Source organism: Drosophila simulans, chromosome 2R (genome assembly GCF_016746395.2).
Source record: "Drosophila simulans strain w501 chromosome 2R, Prin_Dsim_3.1, whole genome shotgun sequence".
NCBI classification, from domain to species: Eukaryota; Metazoa; Arthropoda; class Insecta; order Diptera; family Drosophilidae; genus Drosophila; species Drosophila simulans.
The window spans coordinates 3,696,821-3,720,555 of record NC_052521.2 but is presented as its reverse complement, the minus strand read 5'-3'; the positions used below and the strand labels follow the sequence as shown (position 1 = coordinate 3,720,555).

The window sequence follows — 23,735 nt, the reverse complement described above, 5'->3', positions numbered from 1 at the left end:
TTTTATTCTGACTGCTTCTTCGCGATTCATCTTGTTCTTCATTTCGCGCTCGATCGAGATTCTTTTCGATTTTTCTAAGCTTTCGCCCTGTCTCGCTTGCTCTTTGGCGCATGAGTACGGCTTAAAACCAGTTTTAGTGCCTTATAACACAAAGAGACGAAAAGTTACAGACTTTTGCTTTACTTTTATTATCGCCTGGCTCTTCCTCTTCCCTCGCGTTTTTGTTGTGCCGGTCTCTTAATGGTGGGTAGACCATAAAAGAATACGCTTGTGGAAGGAAACACACAGCTCGAAACTGTCGATATCCAGTATACGAAATAATGATTCACCTGTAAGTCGCAGAGTGAGTCAAACATGCTGTTTTGTCTGCACTGCAAAATCATTGAAATACAGAAGGTTCTCGTATTCGGTACTTTGGATAATCAGTATCTCAGTATCTCACACTGACCCGACTTGGTTAATAGGTTGACAATCGGCAATAATAAGCTATGGGGTCTGTTGCATTAAATATTTATGCCAATTGTCTTCACTGGCGATTGACTTTCACTAATTAAGTGCCAGCAGTTACCGGCTTTCCAAAAGAAACAAATGTGGACATGTATGTTCACGACACTAATGAAGAGATTGCTCAAACAATAAATTGAACAATGTCAATTGGGAATCGTTAAATGTTCATTGATGACCAGAAATTAATGACATCGAAAAATGTTTCAATATTGCAAATTTGAAAGAATATTTTGAGATGCAATGGGTTTTTCAATACTCAAGCAAGTGGGAGTGCAAAGGAAAAACCAATTTTGCAAAATGTATTCCATTAGCTTCCCTATTAACTGACTTTGAGAAACAAGCGTCGAAAATTGTCAAAACAATTGTGATTTAACTTTAAGATCAAATGTGCATTTCTTCACTCGTGGTGAGTTGGGAAGCTAAAAAGAAGTTAAAAAAGTGACAGACAAGAAAAAATAAGCGAGTTCTAAAATCAGTCGAAATTGTAGATTGCGAATCAAGATGCCCATTAATTTTGGAGACCATTAAGATTCGCTGTGACAATAAATCGCAACTTGTATTAAAAAAAAAAGATTAATTGTTTATAAAATCTATTCCGCTGTCGGTTCAACTATAAATTCGGTTGGAGTTAGCTTATCAAACGCTTGCAATCTCTAAAATAGAGTTCTCGCTAAAAGAACTGGAGATTTGCCGGTAAGATACTGGGGCACGGGTTTATCTATTCAAGAATTACGTATTCCTTTTCGCTGGGTAAGCTCTCTTCTCTCCGGGCGTAGCTTTAGACCAGTGCCGTGTTCAAGGTAGTGCGAAAATTTGCAATTAAATGAAATGAAAATTTCATGAGTTTGCCCCCGCCCAGGTGCGTTGAACCGTTCGTTTTTCAGTGTGACCACAAAATGTTGAAATCAAGCCTAGAAATGGTTTCTCTGGGGCACTTTCGAGTCATCTTTTTGGGTTGTACCCGCTCTTTTTTACAGCTCTGATTGTTTCCCGCACTAAATGAGCAGGGATTCGGGCGAAAATGTATTTTGAACGCAAGCAAGTGCGCAAAAAATACTAGCTCCACCACGAAATTCCACAAAACACCGCCACAAGTGAGCAGAACCTCGGGCCGCACTACCGAGCTTCGCACTGCAACAGAGGATCTTACCAGGAGATAGCTCTTCTCCACATATTGACCAACTGCCAGGGACAAGCTCCTTGTCCCCAGCCGACGCTAAGTGAACGGAAAACGGCCACAAAACGGCGACTATCGGCTGCCAGAGGATGAAGCGGCGCTGGTCGAACAACGGCGGCTTCATGCGCCTACCGGAGGAGTCGTCCTCGGAGGTCACGTCCTCCTCGAACGGGCTAGTCCTGCCCTCGGGGGTGAACATGTCGCCCTCGTCGCTGGACTCGCATGACTATTGCGATCAGGACCTTTGGCTCTGCGGCAATGAGTCCGGTTCGTTCGGCGGCTCCAACGGCCATGGCCTAAATCAGCAGCAGCAGAGCGTCATCACGCTGGCCATGCACGGGTGCTCCAGCACTCTGCCCGCGCAGACAACCATCATTCCGATCAACGGCAACGCGAATGGGAATGCAGGCTCCACCAATGGCCAATATGTGCCGGGAGCCACCAATCTGGGAGCGTTGGCCAACGGGATGCTCAATGGGGGCCTCAATGGAATGCAGCAACAGATTCAGAATGGCCACGGCCTCATCAACTCCACAACGCCCTCAACGCCGACCACCCCGCTCCACCTTCAGCAGAACCTGGGGGGCGGGGGCGGTATCGGGGGAATGGGCATTCTTCACCACGCGAATGGCACCCCAAATGGCCTTATCGGAGTTGTGGGAGGCGGCGGCGGAGTAGGTCTTGGAGTGGGCGGAGGCGGAGTGGGAGGCCTGGGAATGCAGCACACACCCCGAAGCGATTCGGTGAATTCTATATCTTCAGGTAAGATCTATGTACTGTATAGACAAAGCCAGATAACTTGCATTAGATTCTAGATTTGTTGTGCTTCGTAAAGTCGTTGTACGAAATGGGTTTCCTCAAGTTCGTATCCTCACAACATACCCATATCCTAAAATAATGACCTTGCAAAATCCAAACCCAATACGATTCCAAGTTTACTTTAAAAAAGAGATGCTCGTTAGCTCTCTCCCGTTTTGGGTATTTTGGTATCAGCATCTCTGGTGCACGACTAATTATATTCCATTGTGCGAGCACACTTTATGGTGCCCATTTAATGGTTCTTCGCTCGGTTCCCCCGGATCATCAGAGCTCGCTCGCTGCAGAGTGCAATAAACACGCACACAGGTAGCCAGCATTGTTGTTCGGCACACTATCAGCAGCGTCGTGGACGAGTGCATGCCATGTAGACGCTGCACCGGGCCATGTGCAGTCATAAGGGCGGTTTGGTGCCCTTCCGAGGCTGCTGCTGCTGATGCAACGCTCGTTGCTGAGCTCGAACCTACCTCAAGTCGTTCTATATTTAGGGCCTCCCCGCAGCGTGCAGCCGGAAAGGGGAGAGCTGAAGGAATGCTGCTTCTTTGCTTGAGTTGTGTTGCGATGTGTTCTTCGGCTCTCGACTCTTCGCTTCCTGTTTGTGTTGCAACTGCAATTGTTGAGCAGGGCTGCGGTGACGTCATCTCGAGCGATTCGTGCTCGCCTTTGGTCGTTGCCGTGGCACTGACCTCGTGCCAAATGGGGAAACCAGGTCAGGTCAGGAGCAGAAACAGAAACAGAGACAGAAACAGCCACAGCGACGGCAGGACAGCATTTGCATTTGACCCAATTTGAATGAGGACGCGAGCGGGAGTTCAAGGCCAATATCTGCAATCGAGGCGTCTTTGCTGGCGCCTGGGTCATGGGCTTGTTTTTGTCTCTGCACCGGACAGGGTCTACAGGCGAGTGGGGCAGGTCAAGGCTAGTCTGGGCTCCTTAGTAGTAGTTTGTGTGTCTAAGTCTACGCGGCACGAATCGAGTGATTCAAAGTGCACTCAAATAATTAATAATAATAATAATAATAATATATTAATAATATTGAAATACTGTTAGAATAAACAGTATAAATATAACTTACTCATTAAAGCTTAAAGTTTAAATCTATGAATTCTGAAGTAGAAGTAAGCAGTGTTATCTACATCAAAAGCATTCAACGCCATTAAATTTATAATTCTGCAAAGTATTAATAAAACAATGTTATTCGAATGAATTACTATGCAAACAAGATAACAGACTGTCCCAGATCTCAATTGTGGAAAATGCAAATATTAAGTGATTTTCTCTCAGTCTTTGATCATATCGCATTTCAAAGCAGTGTTGCACACAATTCAAGGAAAGTGTAGCTCAAAAACCGGATATTTCTCCCTACGTCGGTGACTTAGGGAGCTTTGTAGTGCAATCCGCCCGATTTCTTCGGGTTCGATTCACCCGAAAATTCAAACTGGGTCACAACTGCAACTGGGGCAGGGACCCAGAAAGACGCCAAGTAAACCGCAAGGACATTGACGTCAGCCCTGCCCCTCTCGCGCAGCGTGCTGTCCCGCTCCATCGAACGTGATGTACAGAGCAAAAGCTCAAGTACATGACCTTGCCCCCTGAAAAAGTGGTATTGTTGCTGCAGCAGCAAATCTCGGGTGCGTGTCTGTGCACAACTGCTGCTCGCATCGCCTCCATGCCGACCAGCTTATTTGAATTTCTTTTGTCAAGCCCACAGGGGTGGCTCGAAATTCGCACTGTCCTATGACATATGTACATAATTGGTTCAAAGCGAGTCCCGATGCTCAAGGACGACCGCATATGAAGTTGAATAGCGGACCTACAATGGCAAATAATTTAAGCGAAATACCAGTGCTGGCGAACGATAACGCTCGTTGACAAGTTTTTCTTATTTGTATTGTTTTTGCTTTTTATTTTAACTTGCACTCGCGCACACCGATGCAATCACCGCAAGTACCGATGTACATATGTACGTACGTACGAATGTTGGTGTGTGTTCGCATGACGAAAAAATTGAGGTCAATGATTTTGTGCCGCCATTTCACGGTGTTGTTGCAGTTGCTGTTGTTGCTGCTGGTGCTGCTGTCAGCAATCGACAATCGCGATCAGGCGAACACGAACCACTTCGTGAAGCGCCGAAGCGGAGCGCCAAGAACCCGAACTCTCACCGCCACTCTCTCTCTCTCTCGTTCACTTGCAATTGCCATCGCTCTTCGCCCAACTCCCACTCCCACCCACCAGCCCCTCCTGCAGTCAGATACATATGCATGTATTTATGTACATACATTGTGTCCACAGTTGCTGTAAACGAGATGTTGGTTTTTGCTGCGACTGGCTATTTGTTTCGTTTGTTTGTAGTTGCAGTGCGAGAATGTCGCCTGACATTGATAAGTCCCTCTGACAGTCGCTTGACTTTGACTTCTGGCCATGTTTATTTTAATTGGGGATACTAATTAGCAGACTTCGGGACTTCTAGTACGAATTGTTGCTCGAAATGTATTAATACACATGTTTGTACACATGTACATGTATGCACAATAAGGTGATTATTCATTTCTGTAACTCGCATCTACGTGATTCATATTCTAAAGATTCAAAAGCGAGCAAGCCACATGGTTAGTTAGCAAATGGACATTACGTCATTACTCAGTATCTTTAAAGTACCTGTAGGCAAAGAAAGAGGGAAGCGGTGATTGAGTGCAATAAAGCACAGAACTCCCCCTCTCTCTCTCGCTCGCAATGCAGCTCTAGGCGAACACGTTTTTATAGGTTAATGACACAACAGCCTGCAGCTGTGACTAAAAGCAAGTCAACGCCACTAGAAATGCTGTATTGGTCCGCACAATTTTAAATTCGATTGAAGCGAGATACGATTAGTAGCAGCAGCGAGAGGTAAAAACTATGCGATGCTATGTCTGATGTGAAAGTAAAATTGGAATTTACATGTTCTATATCTTCAAAACTGGGGAGATAGCAATAGATTGCGTATATTGGTTATCAGGTCTGTTAAGGAATTAAAACAAATTCTCGTTCGACCAAAACAAAGATTCAAAGATTTTTAGCTCACAAGAAAGTAACTGCCTCAGAATTTTGAAGAATTCATGCTTGAAACGGTACTAGAAATGTTAATCCGCGGAATTTTCGCTCTGCCCCACTGTGCACCCAAAAATATTATATGTAAATAATTATAATAGAAAGACCGAACTATGTCAGTAGTGTGTATGCACAAATGTTGCCCAAAATAAAGCGAAAAAAATTGTGAAATATTTTCGTATAAAAATACTCACACCCGACCGAGTCTGTTTCTATTCTTGATTAGAAACAAAAAGTGAAAAGAGAGTGGAGCAGAGAGAGAGACAGTGAGAGAGAGTGCAGACAAATGGAAGAAACAAACAAAACGCAGAGAAAAAATTACCAAATATTCCGAGAATACTTGGCATTAAGCAATCGCCAACAGACTGGGCCGAGGGGAGAGATCGCCTTGGAACAGAGCTACTTTTCCCGCAACTAGGGACTCCAATGCCGACCAACTAACACACTGGCCAGCCCTGGTCTGCAGCCATCTCTATCTCGCCGCCGTCCAATTAGTGCAGCATTCTTAAAGCGGCCGAGGCAACTTTCTTCTACTCCCCAAACGAGTTTCAGCCACGCACCAACACCAACACACCAACACCAACAACCAGCAACAACATGACGGAATGGGAATTCTGCTTCTTAACTTTCTTCTTCACTTCGAGCTTCTATAAAAGCATTAAGTCGTTGTCTCACTTTCTTTCTGCCCATCTCGCTCTTTGGACGGGTGAAAGTTGTTGTTGCTCGCAGCTGAGCCATGATTTTCCACTTTTCCCTTGCCTCTTTTTTCCATTTTCATTGGCATGTTCAGCTGCACCGCGGCAGAACGGGATGGCTCCACGACGAGAGGGAGATGCCTGATGGTTTCATGAAAACAACATTTTTGATTTATGCGCCGCTGATTGCTGGCAATTTTCCCTCTCTCTCTTCCCCTCCCCCCCTCGCTGCTGCACCAGCAGCATAATCATTTCTGCATAAATTATTCATTGTTTGCTGCCCGTCTGTCGATAGTGAACTTGAAATCAGCTGGCGGCCAGCATCTGGAGGAAAGTGCAAATTGGAAGCGGCGAAAGGTTCGTGGAAATCATACACACATACATTCATACGTACATACATATGGCAGTGTGAGGAGAAATCGCAGATGCAACTCTGATTTTGGATCTAATCAAACTAGCCTTTGGCGATCTACTCTGTCGTGCAAAGTCGCATCAGTTCTCAATTTTTTTTTACTGATTTTTTCCAGTATTATGTACATCGATCTCTAAAAGATCGGAATGGTTAACTTCTCCCTGAAACGAGTATCTGGTACATTTGTTTAGACTTAATGCATAATTGACTCTATGACATTGACACCATTCCGAGCTCAATTACCTGCGCGCAAAATAAAAATATTTATATATATAAATTTATGTACATCCGTAATAAAATATTCAGTTTAATAATTATCTTAATATTTGCTTCTAATTATCCCCTGCAAATCATAAAAATTGTTTGCTGTGTGCCAATTCGAAAATTGTGATTAATTATTTAGATCCCTTTTCTATTATTTTTTTTTTTTGGCTATCACACCCTTTTGATGAGTTCATTAAAATAATTTTGGAACATAATTTGCCTTGTTTGGCGAAAATGAGGTGGATTTCCATACTAAGTGGAGAGTATTACGTGTGTTCAACCCTTGACCCCACGCTTCGTCGATGGGTCGTCACGCAATGTTTGACAGCTAAAAAATTAAATGCACGAATATGAAGTACCTCTTACTCGCGACACCCACTTTTCTATTTTTAGTTTAGACTTAAACGACTTATCTTCATTGACTAACCGAACATTTTCATACTCTCTTTACAGGTATGTGTAGACTTTGCGGAAAACCACGAACAGGCCTCTTATCTAAGCTTTTCTGATTACGAACACCGAGCGTCAGCGAGTAAGACCAAGCAAGTGGGGAGAAATGTGGAGGTGGCTGGGGCGGATGGGCGAATGGGGGCGGGGCGTCTGATAGTGCGTGCCGGAAAGTAGGTCAGCTAGCTCGCCACGACAACAGCCATTAGCTGGCTGTATGTAGATTCCCACTCAGCATGGGGCGCCCACGCTCCAAAGCGGCGTAGCCGAGATGCAATCACAACACCTAGGGAAATGCTGGAAAGACTTCTGTGCAGAAGAATTTAATTTCCCCGGCCAACCCCGCTCCCCTTTGCCCAATCAATCGGCTGGGCAAATGAGAGTCGCTGCTGGTGGCAATTTCAATTGAAGATGCTCGCGGAGTACGGTTTCACAATCAATTAGGGAAGTTATTTCCCTCCCATTTGAGCAAACGCAATCGTTACGGACTGTATTGTATTACTCGAACAGGCATACATACAATAAATGACCTGAAAACTTAAATACGGGTTGTTCATAGTGTGTGTGTGTGTTGAGCACTGGATTCGGTTCTTAGCCCTACTACAAGCAGTCTAACTTACCCGTAGGGCAAGGCAAACTATCTATACTCTTGACTTGCATGGGTCATGTGGTGAGATACATCAGAAGTGCCTTACAGTTGTTTTTTGTAAAAGTTTGTGTGTTGATAGGTCAAAAGTCATGTACATTAAGTTAAATTCAAGCGTCATCAGCATTCAATAGGTTTTAAATCAACGATGATTGTCTCAAATCGTATTTTTGATCAACACATCCATCCTTATGCGTGCAGAGTCCTGTACAGATAGTATTTCAACCAAACACAACAAGAACCAGAACAGTCGATCGGTCACTTATCGTCACTAACTATTTTTTGGGCCGGAGCGCCACTTGTGGCAGCCCCAAAAAAGCGGTCTCCAATCGCCGGCTGAGCAGCAAGAGCTACATTCATACTACCGCGCGGGTGTGGAATATCTGTATCTCAAAAGTAGGGCAGCATTCGGCGCACAGTGAGTGTAACCCAAATTGGAAACGCACACGCACTTCTGGGGCGCACCGCGTGCTCGTCTGAAGCGGGACGGCAGGCGGCTGTGCGAGCGAGAGGGCAGTCGCCGGTGATTGTGGCGTTAGGCGTCATCTTTCACTCTTTCGTAATGGCCAAAAGGTGATTGGGCGATTTGGCTCGCACAGAACGCACGCACCTTGGTAAAAATGAATCGTTTTCGTAATTTTTTCAAAAATAAAACTCTGTATGAGAGAATGCCTAGCGCTGCTTTCTGTCTCTCTCTTTCCAAATGTACTTATCTTTAAAAGCTGAATATAAACAAAGCAAGAGGTTGACATTTGGCGACCTGTTGTGCTGGAAACCAGTTAGCAGCCATTATCGAAGCATAGTTTTATTTGATTTCTCATTATTTAAATGCTAAATTAACGAATGCATTTATTGTTAGAGCCGTAAATAGAAGTAGCTAATTCCTTAAAGCCAAATACTTTGTTAAGGAATTTTCAGATCGTATGTAACTTCAGAAGATATGTGTATCTTGGCTTATACACTCGGCTCTGGCATTTGGATATGCAAATGGGCAGTGAAAACTAGCCAACTACGACTTTGTGATAGGGCTTTGAACAGCCAACCGGCACTTCCTATAAGCCAAACGTGTTTTCCTTTGTTCAGAGCTATTTAGCCTTCACACTTGGCCAAAGAGTTCGTGAACTGTTCGTCGGCTGTTGTGCTCACTTTTAACGATTTCGGCTAATTCGCAGTCGGCGCTGCTGGTTAGTTTTATTCGACTCATAGCTCTGGGTTCAAGTTCAGGGTCTCCGGGGCTACTAAAACTGCAGGCTGAGAAGTGCGGAAGTCCCAGCCATAATTATTTTAATTAGTCGCAGGCACTAAACACCAAGCTAGCTAGCTAGCTAGTTCGTTCAACTTGGGGACAGGGCAGGGTACGCTTCGAGTTGTCCAGTGGCTTGTAATTGAGGTTGATGCGTTATTTGCGTGCTGCAAATCAATATCTTTTTCCCAATACACTTTTTTCGGGTCCCTCTAACAGGGTCGGCCCCCGAGAAAGTGCGAGGGGGGAGCGGTAGAGGTGACTGTCAACTTTCGCCCACTTTGTTTGCTTCTTTTCCTCAGCGGTGTGTGTGTGTGCTTGGGTCTATTTTTCGGGCGTTGGTGATAACACAGTGCCCCACAATCGTTCAGTTCAAATTGGGGTTAGTGCCTGTGTGTTGGTGGATCGAGAGTGTGTGTGCCCCTATGCGTGTTGGTGTGAGGCACTTTGTAGATACCAGCACTGGCTGATAATGCACATTTGTGCTATTTATTTTGCCATAAAAACACTGCTCTTTTTCTTGTTCCTAATATAAACAAAATACAGTACGCTCCGCGGCTGGATCGTTCCCCGTGTTTTCTTCGGCTCCATCAGCCTGATAAGATAAGGCGACTAGGAGAGGACGGGTAGTAGGAAATAGGCGAAAATACGTAGACTGGAACGCAGATTGCCACAGCGGCACGTAAAGTGCACACTAAAAATTCCAAGGAAGCAAGTGAAAGCGAAAATATCAGTTGGAATTTCTACTACCCACAAGTGGGTTCAGCGGAAGGACAATTAGTAGTAGTAGTAATTCGGAGATTTAGTAAACATTTAACATTTTGTGCAGGTAATAAATGAGTGATAACCCTGCAAAATGAAATGATTTCTAGGACAGCCTCATTTGTGTTTGAAAAATTATTCATTATTACGAAATCGCCAAGCTGACAAGCTGACCGTTTCTGAACTTTTATAATATTTTGAAAACTGAATAAAAATCGGTCAACAATTAGCCCAATTATTCGCATTATTTTGTTTCGCTCATTATTCATTTCTGTGCTAAAATTTTTGTTTGTTCAATTTAAACAATAAATTCGTGCCGTTGTCGGGGCTTAACCTTGTAACATTTTATTTTATTTTTTTTTTTTAATTTTTTAGGCAAATAAGTGCGTGCTTATTTAACATTTCATTTTTTATGTGTACACATTTTGCGGCTTTACTTGTATTTGTTTAGCCGTTTCTTGTTTTTTTTTGTTTTTTTGTTTTGCAAAAACCTTCAAAAATCAAACAGCTATAGCTCGGCAAAAAATAAAAAAAAAAAACAGCAGCACGAGCAACACCCACCTTAGCCTAGACAATCGATGGAATCAAAGAAATTTGTAACGCGAATCTCTCAGTTTGGACCTGGCTTACGGACGGAGCAGCCTTCAGTCTTGAGCCGCCAAATAATGCCTGCGGTTAGAGCTGACACAGTTTCAGGCACTTTTACTTGTGCGTATGTGGATGGATACTTGGATACTTTGTTCATTTATGACGATAAACGCACTGGTGCCAAGTGAAGTGCGGTGGAGCAATTAAGAAACTACGGGGTAATTGCAATTGGCAACCACCACCCACGCCAAAAGTTGGTAGCTGCGTACTTTCTTTTTACTTTTTGCGCCGCGTTCGGCGTAGGACTTCTCCACCTTTCTGCTTTTTTTTTTTTTTTTTAATTAAATTGTTTGATATAAGAAAATATTGTTAAAATCACATGGTGATGCGTTTGCTTTAATTATTTTTGTATTAACCTATTAGACTTTAAACTCAGTATTAAGCTTGTTTGTTGTTGCTGTTACCAATTTTATTAGCCGCGGATTCGATGCTTTTGTTGCCGTGCTCACTTGCTGGTGAATATAAATCGAGTCCGCACGGTCAAGCAATTATTTTCGATTCGCACCGGCGAAAAAAGTGGCGAGCGTACTTGAATTAAACACACACCGACTGGCAAAAAATATACCAAAGTGGATATAACTATGTAACTATATATCGTGGTCAAGTAGAAGGCGAGGAAAGGGACATTACGTCTATATGTGTATATATATTTTATTGTGTTTTGCTGTTTGCGGCTTGGCGTTCATTACTTGCAGTATTTTTTCCTTAGCCATGTAGTGATACAGCGAACAATTTCGAAGGGGAACGGGCAGGGATTTTTGGTGGGAAATAACAACCATTAAAACGTTGTGCGAAAATATCAGAGAGTATTAATCAAGACACGTGTTGATGACTTTGACGGCTCCAAGTGAGTCGGAGAGGACAATAGCTATAAATATCGCATTACCCAATTCACACTGTGCAACACCCGAAGGTAAAGGTCAACTCTTGCAAATTTGCAATCGACAAAAACGGTTTAATTAAAACAAAGGGTTTCGGTTGCTCGTTCGAATGAATTTTGCGATTGAAAGGAGGAGATTAATCAAGATTTCGCCTTGCACTGGACAAGGTCAGTGTTAGTCAGTTAGATTAACTTCATTCTTATTGGGTGAACAAAATCTGAGGCTGAGAACTGAGCCTTTCTTTAATTAAGCCAACATACAATTACTCGTTCTGATATTCCGATTTGAACCTCCCACTTGCGCGCTCCTCTCACGAACATTCGTTTATTACGCATACGACAGGTATGACACCAGGCTCAGATACAAGAGAATCACTAGCGCGATCAGCTACCGAAGCGAGTTCTACTTTTGTAATTCCCATCAGGTTTTACACTCATTTTTGTTATTGTTGTTCTGAGTGCTTTGGTAGTTGTGGCCGACAACAAAATCGTTAGAATTTTCGTTGGCCAAAACGGCCGATGACCCGCCCGACTCAAGGTTAAATGTTGAGGCGTAGTAAGGCAACAAAAACAAAAACAGAAACAGAAAACCAAAAAAAAAAAACAAAAGACGCTTCACACTTTTGACTCGAAACGTGTGTGCTGGCAACAAAAAAAAAATAATTCTAAATAATAATAATACAACTTCTGTGCGTGCTAGCCGTCTCGCTCTCCCTGTATTTTGACTGAAAAATTGTACTATAGTATAGTTGGTGGATTGTGGTGGGGTTAGGGAGCTGGTAAGATGGAGGTGGGCTCCTCGGAATAGTAGAATTTTTTACTTGGATTTTTGGTTATTTTTGCTGCGTCAGCGCACACGCGATTTCTATTTGCCTTCGCTCTTTCGGTTGCTTCTTGTTCTTACTCTTGGCCATTCTGAATCTCTTGCCACTTTTGGCGGTTTTGTTAACTATTTTCGTGTGTAATAACGTGGTGGAAATGATTACGATGTTGATGATTATCTATCCATTCAATAACAAAGCGAAATTGTATTTCTGTTTACTTTGGAATGGTTTCTCCCCTCTCTTTAGACTTCCCCTTTTTTTTTTTTTGTTGATTCTAAGCCATGTGTGAGCCAAGCTTTTGTTTAGTTCTTTATTTCACCCTTTGTTTAATCAAATTATAATTTTGGAGTGTCTGTTTTTTCGTTGCTAAAATAACAATGATACAATCAAAAGTGATTTATTAAATTTTTTCACATTTTTTGTTCGTTCTGCTTTGCGTTGACCATTTTTTTGTGCCCTCTATAAGTGGGCAACATGCCCAGTTGAATAATGTATTTCTGAAATAATACATAACGTTCTAGGTGGCTATTTTTGAAAGTACACGAGTCAGAGATTTTGTCTTACATTCGATTTGGTTAGCAGAAGTTTGTTGCCTAACTCTTTTGATTCAAGTTTCGTGAATTTGAATAACAGTGTTTAATTTATACTTCTAACATTTCCACTTCAAATAATAAGCCCAATTAACGAAAATCTCCAAACCAATTTTAGATCACAATTCATCGCGCTTGATTCTCTAAAAAAAAATGTAAAAAAAAAAATAGTTTTTCGATTGGCCACCCACGTGTACTCTATTCGTAATATTTACTCACAAATGTGAAATGGTTTCACCGGCAATCCGATAGATCCCATAAGTGTATTAACAAATGTTTATCTTCCAAAAAATATCGTTAAGCACTCGTTGGATTCGTTGAATATATGCATATAAAACATAGATATAATTATGATAAATTTGCCCGAAGTGAAGCCCTTTGAAGACGAACAAGCTAGCCTTCGCGAGCTTTATCTCGATCCCAAACTTCCGAGCTCGCCGCAATTTCCGATCAGGATCAAGCCACCTGCCGTGGCATCCACCGGAACCGGGGCTCGTCGACGCATTTTGAATGAGCTTGCTGCTGCTTCTGGCAGTCGGACGAAGGGCCAAAAGGACGAGACCGGCAGCCGTCGCTTGACTAAATTTATTTCAATCCTGTAAGCACTAATTTTAAATTAGATTCCAATTGCTGACGTCCCGCCGTCGCATTCTGTGTTTTTTTCGGCCTCCAGTGCCCACAGTCCTCGATTTGGCAGCTGTTGCGGTCTCTCCATTGTGGCATCTGCCTTGCGTCGCTCTTCTACTTCTACTTTGGCCAAGACGGCGGCTTTGGCCAAGACTGCAGTCGGCAGTTTATGCGTCTTTTAAGTAGTTGGAAACGCTTTTTGATCCCTTTTTTGAGCCCTGGCGATTTTTATCGAATTTGAAAATTTAATTGGCAACACCAAATGCCCAGACAAAGGAGCGTAACAAGAGCGAGCAAATGCAAAACATTTGCTTGCAATTCAGGCTGTCGGGCTGCCTTATCTGCATCTTACTAATAATTGGCTTTCAGCCATAGAGAGTGTTTATTTATCGGGCTGCGCTTGGGATCACGCAACTCAATGTCAAAGTGGAACGCTGCCTTACTCATGCATAAGTAGTAAGTATTATACATAAGTATTACGCATTCCAAAGGAAAAGTGCGGAAAATCCTTGTGAGCAACGGGTCAAAAATTAACAAACGTATCTTCTTCTCAGCCAAATCTCAAGTATCAAGCTAGGCATTTCCATTTGGTTAATTGTCAATCGATCTGGACTGTTCGCTTGGAACAACAAGGTGTCATAATATATAGATTAATAGTGATTGACCTTTAAGGTAGCTGCATTGCTTCAAACCCAACTCGAAAACAACAAAATTCCACTCAAATGTGCACAATTTTGTTATATGATCGCAGCACAGAATGAGATGTTTTGTTTGCTGTATGGCAACGAATGAACTCAAAGTTGTATGGTTATCTCAAATACAGAAGTATGACGCCAGGGGTATAGTAATTATGCGTTCTGCGCTTTAAGTTCTGAAGAGCTAATTAATTACGACCACACTTCGGGCGTGACAGACTCGGCTAAGTAATGGCCAAATTCCATGCAACTCATGACGAATAAATCCCCTTCCAAATCATAAAATGAGATACAGAGAACTGAGTAAGAGGCCAAGCGAAGCGCTTCAGCGACACATGTAAAATGTGACATCCACATGACCAGCGGCTCCAGCTCCAGAGGAGAGCAATCGGCAAGGATGTGGACCCTGCATTTATTTGACTTTCAATACCGAGCTCACTCTGGAAACACAAACAGACAACAGCAGACATTCGCTTAAGTTTAAAAATTTGCAAACACACCCAAAAAACGAAAAAAGTTTTAACAAGAAAACGATTTTTGAGCTGGGTTGGGTTATATCGGTTCGGAATGCAATCTCAGTCAACTCTGAAATTGAATCACTCGCCAGTTTAGCAGCAACAAATCTCACGCGAATGCAAATTGTGCGTTAATGTAGCGGTGGTAGAACCATCCGGGCACTTTGACCCAATCTTAACTGAAGATGTGGAAGTGGTCGCAAAAATGATAAAGTAAAATAAAGCCCAGAAGTTTGGCAAATCCGAAAATATGCGGTGCCCAATAAATCAAATCCCTGGCTCTTTTGGCATTTATATGACTCGGCCTCCGACTGTTTGTCTGTCTCCTTCGTCCGATCTGAGCATCTATGTATATAATGTGTATATATTTATATATGTATCACATATGTATATAGACATGTGCATAAGAATGGGCTCTCTGCGGTCTTTCATACGTGTACTTTGCACCCCGAATGCAAAGTTTAAGTCATTGAAATGCGGACACCTGGTCGGAAGGGGAGAAAATACTTAGAGTCGAAAATGTTTGTTAAATGTTTGAAGTGGGGAGTGACAAATTGTTTTCTATACCCACTTATATCAATGGGTATTTTATTTATTGCACCTTATTCACCGGTGTAATTCAAAGTCTATTAATGAGTGTGTTTCATTGAACTACAATTCTCAGTAATAATGGCTGTTTAATATTGCCATCTGATTTTTAAGTTATTCCCAAAACTAAATAATACATTTTTTCCTGTTGTGGAAATTGGATTTTGCAAGCAAAACAAAAAAGCACTGAAAAGAAATACGCAAGGAGAATTGAAATTCTACACGAGGAGCAGACACAGAAATGGCTGTTTCCCCACATCATGTCTTTGGGGTTCGCTGGCTAATTTTTAATTGGCTGTTTTATATTCGATATTAACACTCACCTGCAATTTCTATGCAGACAGCATATTAAATGTGACCCGAAGAGCAAGAATACTTTCTCCTAGCCCAAAATGTGGTTGAAATTGCAAATTAATAACTACTGATTATCGTTCATATTAAAAGGGTATGTGTTATTTCGGTGTTGCTACGAAAATGATCACTTGGTTTCTGAATTTTTGTGTTTTAAGCTTTTTGCAATATTTACCCATCCTTCGTGCACAGCGGGCAGATTTTATTGCTGTTACTCTTTGGTCTGCCCGGTAAAATAATATATTCTGCAAATATATTACACACATACACATTGCTGCCGAGCAAAAGAGAGAAGAAATCAGATATTTCATTAATCATTTTGGCAAAAAAGAGTCCGAAAATCCCACAATAGCCGAAGCATTGCCTTATTTTTCTTTCCGATTTGCTGTTTTGAAGAGCAGTGCCAAGTTCAATAGAACTCGTTTCGGTCGCAGTCCTAAGTCGAACTTAGCCAACATGACGGGCACTTTTGGGCGAAGTGGCCGGGGAGGGGGCCAAGTCGGAGGCTCAAGCCGCGATACTAGCGCGAAACTTGATTAAAAATTCAAGGCCATGTTGTGGCACAAACGAGCGTTTGGAGCGAAAGACCAGACCAGGTCGGAGCCCAACCAGATCTTAGGCCCCCAGCGGATCATGTGAGTCTGGAGTTGGTTTAGAAAGCGGCAGTGCAGCCTACTGCTGCTGCCGCTGCTGCTGGGGATGTGTATGTGGCTGTGTATCTGCAAGATACAGATACTCGTACGGGCCGTGATAGAGATTGCGATCGCTGTGCGCACCGCTTGCCCACTGCTCTCGTTGCACTTGCCGATCCCACTTGCAGTCTGAAACTAGTTGCGGATTGCTGCCGCCGTCTGAAAGTGGTTTTCATTTTAGCCAATGCGCCCATGTTAGCCGTTTTCCTTCTCTAGGTTTCCATTTTCAACCGATTCAATGGTGAATTGCTTGCAATTGTGTGCTTTGTTTCTGCAAGCTACATGTTTCTCTTTGCGTTTCCAACTGTCTTTGTGTTTGGACTTCTTTTTATTGTTTTTCCACGAGCTAATTGGGTTTTTTTTTAATTGTCGGCAGGTGGGTAAGACGGCTGTAATGACAATTGGCCTAAAAGATCAAACCCAGCTCAACTGCGAGTTGTAAGTGCTTTAAAATCCAGTGCGAGCACAGCCTCTACATTTTTGCGTTACTTAAACTAATACTACGCCCAGTCCATCAAATTGGTATTAATGAGGATATATGGCATATATGGCACTTCTTGGGCCATTACACAGTCCTCTGTTCCCCCCTCTGCAGCATTTGACAAACTTCTATCAATTTTCTAACTCCCCTCTGGTACTTGCCAGCTTTAAACGGAGCTGCCTTCCAGAGCAATATAATGTCCGGTTATTTCGCCTTTTGCTGCTGCCAATGATGATGATGATGGTGCCTGGGCTGCCAGCGATGATCGCATGTTTATAATTAGTAGTAAAAACAATCTAGACGAACGCAACTTCAGAGTTCTCGCTCGCTCTGCGATGCTTTCGAGCTTCGCCTTGGGGTTCGGTTTCATTTACCTGGCCAAGAAAATCGCTTGGCTTGGGCTGCGTCTCTTGTCCGTAATTAAAGTGGCCAGCGGAAGTGAACTGAGCTATGAAGCTCGGCTTGTTTGTGCAGCTTAGCCGCGGAAATGTAATGCGAGCAGCATGCACTAGGTCGACCCACCACCACCTAGCCATCTGTTGTATGAGACCTTTGCTCATTTAAATATCTGTTTCTGTTCTTTGCTGGTAAATCAGGCAATACTCTTCAAAAACAAACGAAATTTTCCCTTTCGCGACCAGGTAGGCCCACACAGTGAGCCATTTTTGTATCTCGCCTTACGTACTGCTGCTATATAGAAATTATCTGTGACAAACGACTCCCACACTCGCAAATAGGTATTCACAGCTGCCTGCGCGCAATTTCTTTTTGAGAGCAAAAACATTTGACAGGCAAGCAGAAATCCTATGACTGACAAGTTGCCCCTTGACACACATTTTGTCATAGCAACGCCAAAAATAAAATTAATAAATTGTTTTCAATAAAAAACAGCCCAACAATTGGCACATAATTCGCTGGTATAAGCCAGACAAAATGGCTGTTAAAAAAAATAATAATAAAAAATAAAACTATGATGCCGCCAGCGTCTCAAGCGAGGGATATAAAGATTGTTAAGAATGCTAACAGTGATTTTTTTTTGGTTTTGTTTAAGTTGGGGTATCTGATAGTCGAGCGTAACCCACTGCTTTCCTTCTGTGTCCTAACTATCCTTTTTATTTAAATTTACATCAATCTATGAATCATGACTATCGATTTTATCATACAGCCGTCAACATTATTTAATTTCACGTGACTCTACACAAGCCAAAAGTTCAATTCATAATCGCAGGAATTGTGCTTGCTTAAAATTCCAAATTCCTGGAAACGAATTTTGTAATATCGGGCGAATAACTTACCTCTTCCAACGCCACCGTTCCTCTTCCACTCGAGAGGCTTTTGTCGGTTCGTTTTACAACCAAAGGCGACTTTGTAATGTAATACGCCATACACACAAACACACACACGCTCAAACGAAAAATGTTTTTGCTGCACTCGACAAAAGAATTTCCCACAATGTCAAGTGCCAGAGAAATCGCGTATACGCACAGTTGGCAGCCGTAGGCAACGTTAAACGCGAAATTTTTTCCTGCCCAGTGAAGCTACAACGGCCCCACGTTTTTTGGTCTACAAATTTGGTTGCAATTGTGTGCTATGTGGAAATAGATAAATAGAAATTGTTTACAAACATTTGTACTTTAATTAGAGTGTAGTTAAGATGAGGAAAATGATTAGCAAAAAGGAGAAATAAGTTTCCTTCCGAAATGGATCCATTCCTTCTAAGTTCATGGTCTGCACTTAATGCATTATCCGCCCCGTCTGTGGGAGACTTAAATGACTTCAAGGACGAAGGCCAGGCCACGCCCTCCAGACAGTTAAAATAACAAAATAAGATTAATATACATCGCTCTGCGCTCAAGAGCCAGAACAACGTCTGTCGTTGTCCGCTTCGCTCAATAGGAGAATGCCTGACCAGCAACAATGTGTTGATATTTAATAAGTCTGCAGTCAAGACGACGCGAAAGCCACACAAATCGCCAGCTGGCAAGTGGACGCAGAGGTGCTGGGCTGGTGGGATGCTCGAATGCTGCACAACATGTTGATAATGTAATAACAATAACCATAAAACGAGCACGCCAGACGAGGAGGGTCCGCTGGGAGGCGAAGTGGGGCAAAGTCGAACACTACTTTTACCTACCGCAACAAGGTCGTAATTAAGCTCAGCTATAACTGCGCTTTAGGTTCTATGCCAAGTTCGGTGCTTCGTTTTGGATTTGATTTTTCCACACTTAATAAGGAACTTCCGTTTGCTGAAACTAAACTCCAATAGCGGCCCCACCAACTGCACTTGAACCAAAGTTGCATGCATTTCAGCTGGGAGGAACGCTTCACTGCTCGCTCTAATCGCGCTGCAATGAGCAGAGTCTGGTGTGGGTGATGAGACTGGGGTGATAACGCGTTGCGGAAACAAAGATTTAAGATTAGGAAGAAAACTCAACCCGGGGGTTTAAGAACTGCAACCTGAACCGTGTCGCACATTTTGGAGTGGAATACGTAACTCCTACCAATTTTTCAGACTTCAAACTTGTTTCAAAAATAGATAGGGCTAATAGATGAGTTGCCTGTGTAAAATCAGAAACCTCTCAACGCGCACAGAAAAAAAAAAAAAAAAAACAATTACCGCGATAGAACTGACAGTGACGCTTTTGTTGGCTACCCTGAAACTTCTTCATTTCTTTGCCCATCTATTTTAGCTCTTATTCCCTGAGTTTGTTTTTCCTAGCTCACTTTAGGCTTTGTGTTCCTAATGGCTTCACTCCATAGCCATTTGTTTTGAGCCCCATTGTTCGCTGTGCTTTCCTCTTGCCCATAAGTGTAACAGCCCGCTTCTGTTTCTCCCAGCGTCATCCCCCGCTCCCGTGTACATAGCATAATATCTGGACGGGATTGAAGCTGCCCAGCGATGGTAACCGATGCCAGCGGGGCGAAGTCTCGTAAATAAAGCATCGCACATGGATATGTCCAACATATGTTGGCTATAAAAAGCAAATTGTAAACAAATCCAGTGCCTCGCACACGAGTGCATCGTTACACGGGGCTCTTTTTGTGTGCATGATGCACATATGTATGTACATGAATGCAAACACATATCATTAAGGAAGGAACGCGTTTCCCACTGGAAAGAAATGACACTGGGGCTACTTTAAAGTATATAAGCCGCAAAACAGCCGATCGGGGAATCGGAATTTAGGATAGTACAAGGTTAATTTTCGAACGGAGTGGTCAAGCGGAGGGTATTATATTGTTTAAAATCAGAAAAATAGCGATCACATTAGAAATACATTAGATTAGGTATGAAACCAAGTTTTGACTTTTAACTTGAATGTTGGGTATAACACTTTAAAGAAACTGAAAAGTCTACCTTAGCCCATTCTTCTGCCAAGGCAGCCATATTGAAGTTCTAAATGGCATTCGTCAAGATGGCGCTTGGCGCTTTCTCCAAATGGAAAGCAGTGGCGCCTTCTTGCAAGTTGCAACAACACAAACACCGCGTCGCAAGGAGTGGCGAAAAAGCCATATAATGCGTTCCGAAACACACAAAAGGTCATGCGACGACCCTCGTCTAAATGTCGACCTGGGCGCAAAGTAGGTTAAAAATCATTTTTCAGCCATCTATTGCACACAGTGCATCCCCCTGCCTTGTTCCGGACTTGGATTCGTGTCCGTATCCATGTCCGTGTCCCTGCCCCTGGTCAGGAACAAGAAAGTACATGGCTAGGCGGCAACATGCCAACGAACTGAAAAAATCAATTTTTCAACCATATAATCCAAGCTCCCTGAAGGCGGAGGGGTCGCTCGGGGGTCGGAAATGGCGAAACGTGCCTAACAACTGACAAACTCGTGCAAAATAAATTGCAGCCTTGCACTAGAGAACCCCCTGGAACAGAAAAACGTGTGCAACCCCAAACAAACGAAGAGGCGGCCGACTGGGAAAAGCGAAGCAGAGAGCGAGAGGGATAGAGAGAGACGGAGAGAACTGCAGACAGTGCATCGGACATGCGCTTTCGGTGGTACAGTTTTTCACTTCGCTTCCACCCACCCGAACAAACCCCAATGCCCCCAATGGGTTTTGTTGAGCGCAATAGGTTGATTTTGGCCTTAGCTACTCGGCCGGCTGGCCATCACAAATCATCCTAGCTACGGCCAAAGCCAAGGTGGAGCGTAGAGCGTGGAACGTGGAGCAGCCCTGAATCCCCAAGCCCAACCCCGAACCCAGCCCTAACCCCAACCCCAACCACCTGCAGTAATCATCCCCGTTTGTGGGCAAACTCTGCAGTTTTGGTGGTTAGTTGGGCCTGCTCAACTTATTTTGATTTAGGGTCGTCGGCTTTCGCTTATGTAATCGCCTGCAATGCCGTGGCAGGGAAACTCGCTGTACTTGGCGTAATAAACATTGGAAAGGAAAGTTTGCCAGTGATGTTATAGTCACAGCAAACCCTTAGTCTAATTGTTTTAAAACGTCTTTTCTTATTTTTCGGCGTTTTAAGGTTTACGACCAAAAACTTGGGGTGATCACAACTAACAATTGGGGATAATGAAAAGCCATTAGAGTCTTCAATATCCTGTATTCAGTATCACCGAATAAAGAGTGTCACCACTCGTTTGAGCAGTACCTACGTAATATCTGGGATAAATGATATGGGCATTGTCTACATATTTATAAATGTGAACTTACAATGGTACTATTTTATTACCATGTTAGATGAGGATTTGCAAGTCGAGCTCAATCATAAAGAAACATTTTAAGATATGAAACCGTATAATGCCGCTGCATCGTTTTCGATCAGCTATCGACTATGCATCTGAAGTCGAGTATCCATCCCTGCTTGGCTTTCATTTCGAGCCTGCAGATCGTGCAATGAAACGCTGGCTAGTCGCATTTTTTACGACTTTCGGCTCTACTAGACTGAAACTTGCTAATATGCAAGGGGTGGTGGGCGTCCCCCGCCGACTTGAAACTTATTTACTTGTCCGCTCTATTCTCCATTCTTCGCACAGAGGGCGCTATTTGCACAGGCAGCGCTGGCTCCTCTTCGCCTCTTTTTGTGCATTCACAGACAACAATCCGCTTAAAAATATTACATTCACAGCACACACACACACAGCTGAGCGGGAGAAGTGCACACAAAGGGACAGTTACGCCGTGGCATAGGGCCGAACAACAAAAACAAGGGGAGCGCAACAACAGGAGCAGTAACAAAAAGTTGTATTTCTTTGCCTAGCACAAAAAGCGTATGTGAAAAACAGCAATGAAAAGTCGAAGCGAGCGGACAAAATGAGATGCAAAATGCAGCGAACAAAGCCCAAGCCAGAAGGGAGAACTTACCTATACCACTGCGGAAGCTTGTGCGACATGCAATCCGCTCTCCGCTCTCCGCACACCACACACACACAGCACTCACTCATGCACTCGTTGATGGGAGGGGCGGGGTGGTGGCGGTGGATGAGGACGACTGCGCCGCCCGCAGTGACAGTGGCAATGCCAAAGGCAAACTGCATATTTCGAGGCCTACATCAACATTTTTCAGCTTTTTTTAACAAGGGCGTGCAGCACGAGGGAGAATGCACGAGCAGACAAAGAGGCGCAGAGAGAGAGCGAGAGAGTGTCAGGGAGAGGCAGAGCGGAACTCAAAGAGCCCCAACTGCTGGCGCTGGTGCTGGGCGCCCAGAGCTGAGTTGCCAGCCAATAAATAGCTAGACCACCTAGATTCATACTACTTTACCACTAGCACAGTTAAATATGAAAGCAACTAGCTCTTGGTCAAATTGGTCTTATTGGTGTATTTCTATATCTATATTAGCGATAACATGAAAGCGTTCTTAAAGCCAGACTTGCACAGGGCTTAGTTCGAATAGCAGAGCTGCATAATAGGTTTGTGATCCACAACTAACACTATTCTTCCATGGCGAACACCATAAAACATGTTCAATCGATTTTATTCTGTGGTGGAGTCTGCCCCGCCAGCACTGAAGGGTATGTGAGTTGTGAAGCTCACGCTGGCGCTTGTTGTCTTGGCCATGTCCATACATACATACGAACATACCCAATTACATATGTACATACATACGTACATTTATGGCTATAGCTTTCTGTCCTCGTCCGCCGCCAACCCGATGACGTCGCCTTGGCCCTTAGTCGGCGGAATGGCGAACGTAGACCGAGCGACTAAGCACAATAACACAATGAACTCCAAACGTAGGCAGCTCCAAAGGAGCGGATGGTGGGCAGTTGGGTGGATTTGGGGGTGTCTTTTGTGCTGCACTGTTGTCGCTTTGGCGTCCATTTTTTCATCATTGCCGTTCTGCATTTGTTTTGTGCTCCATGGAGTTTCGCCCTTCTGCATTGAGCACGATGGAAAATAACTTTTCACGGATGGAAAATGAAATGTATCATATCTGTGGGTTCTTGAGTGCTAGGTAGGGAAATACCCCGCAGTTTTAAAGCTCGTGTTCCGAACACTCCGCCCACAAGGAATTCTGTGTGCGATTGGGTAACTGCGCAGCTTATTCGATCACCTGGCGCCTACTTATCTGTGCTCCCTCGGATCTGCAGCGATGATCCCGTGGGATGACATTGGCACTGCTTCCACCTTTGGCGATCCGGTTGGAGCAGCCGGTTTTTACTTTTAGTCACGCGATTTCCCCGCCAGAGCAGCAGCAATTTTCCACATTTTTACTGCGGAGCACACACACACAAACTTGGCGCTTGAGTGCAGTGGAGATCCAGTCAAGTTGGCGTCTTTGCCATTTTCCATGAGCCGCTGGAGCAGACAAAGTTAGCATGACGCCGT

General features: G+C 43.5%; 1 protein-coding gene across 5 annotated transcripts in view; it reads left to right on the top strand.

Moving 5' to 3' along the window:
* LOC6733195 (ecdysone receptor) overlaps window positions 1-23,735 on the top strand; it is a 70,772-nt gene that overhangs the window by 42,113 nt on the left and 4,924 nt on the right. The window contains exon 2 of one of the 5 annotated variants that reach the window (XM_016167461.3): window positions 1,485-2,446. The exons of the other annotated variants lie outside the window; for them this stretch is intronic. Within the exon in view, the coding sequence (XP_016026086.2) occupies window positions 1,774-2,446 (673 nt within the window). The 5' untranslated portion in view covers window positions 1,485-1,773. The remainder of the gene's footprint in view (window positions 1-1,484; window positions 2,447-23,735) is intronic. 5 annotated transcript variants of the gene reach the window in all.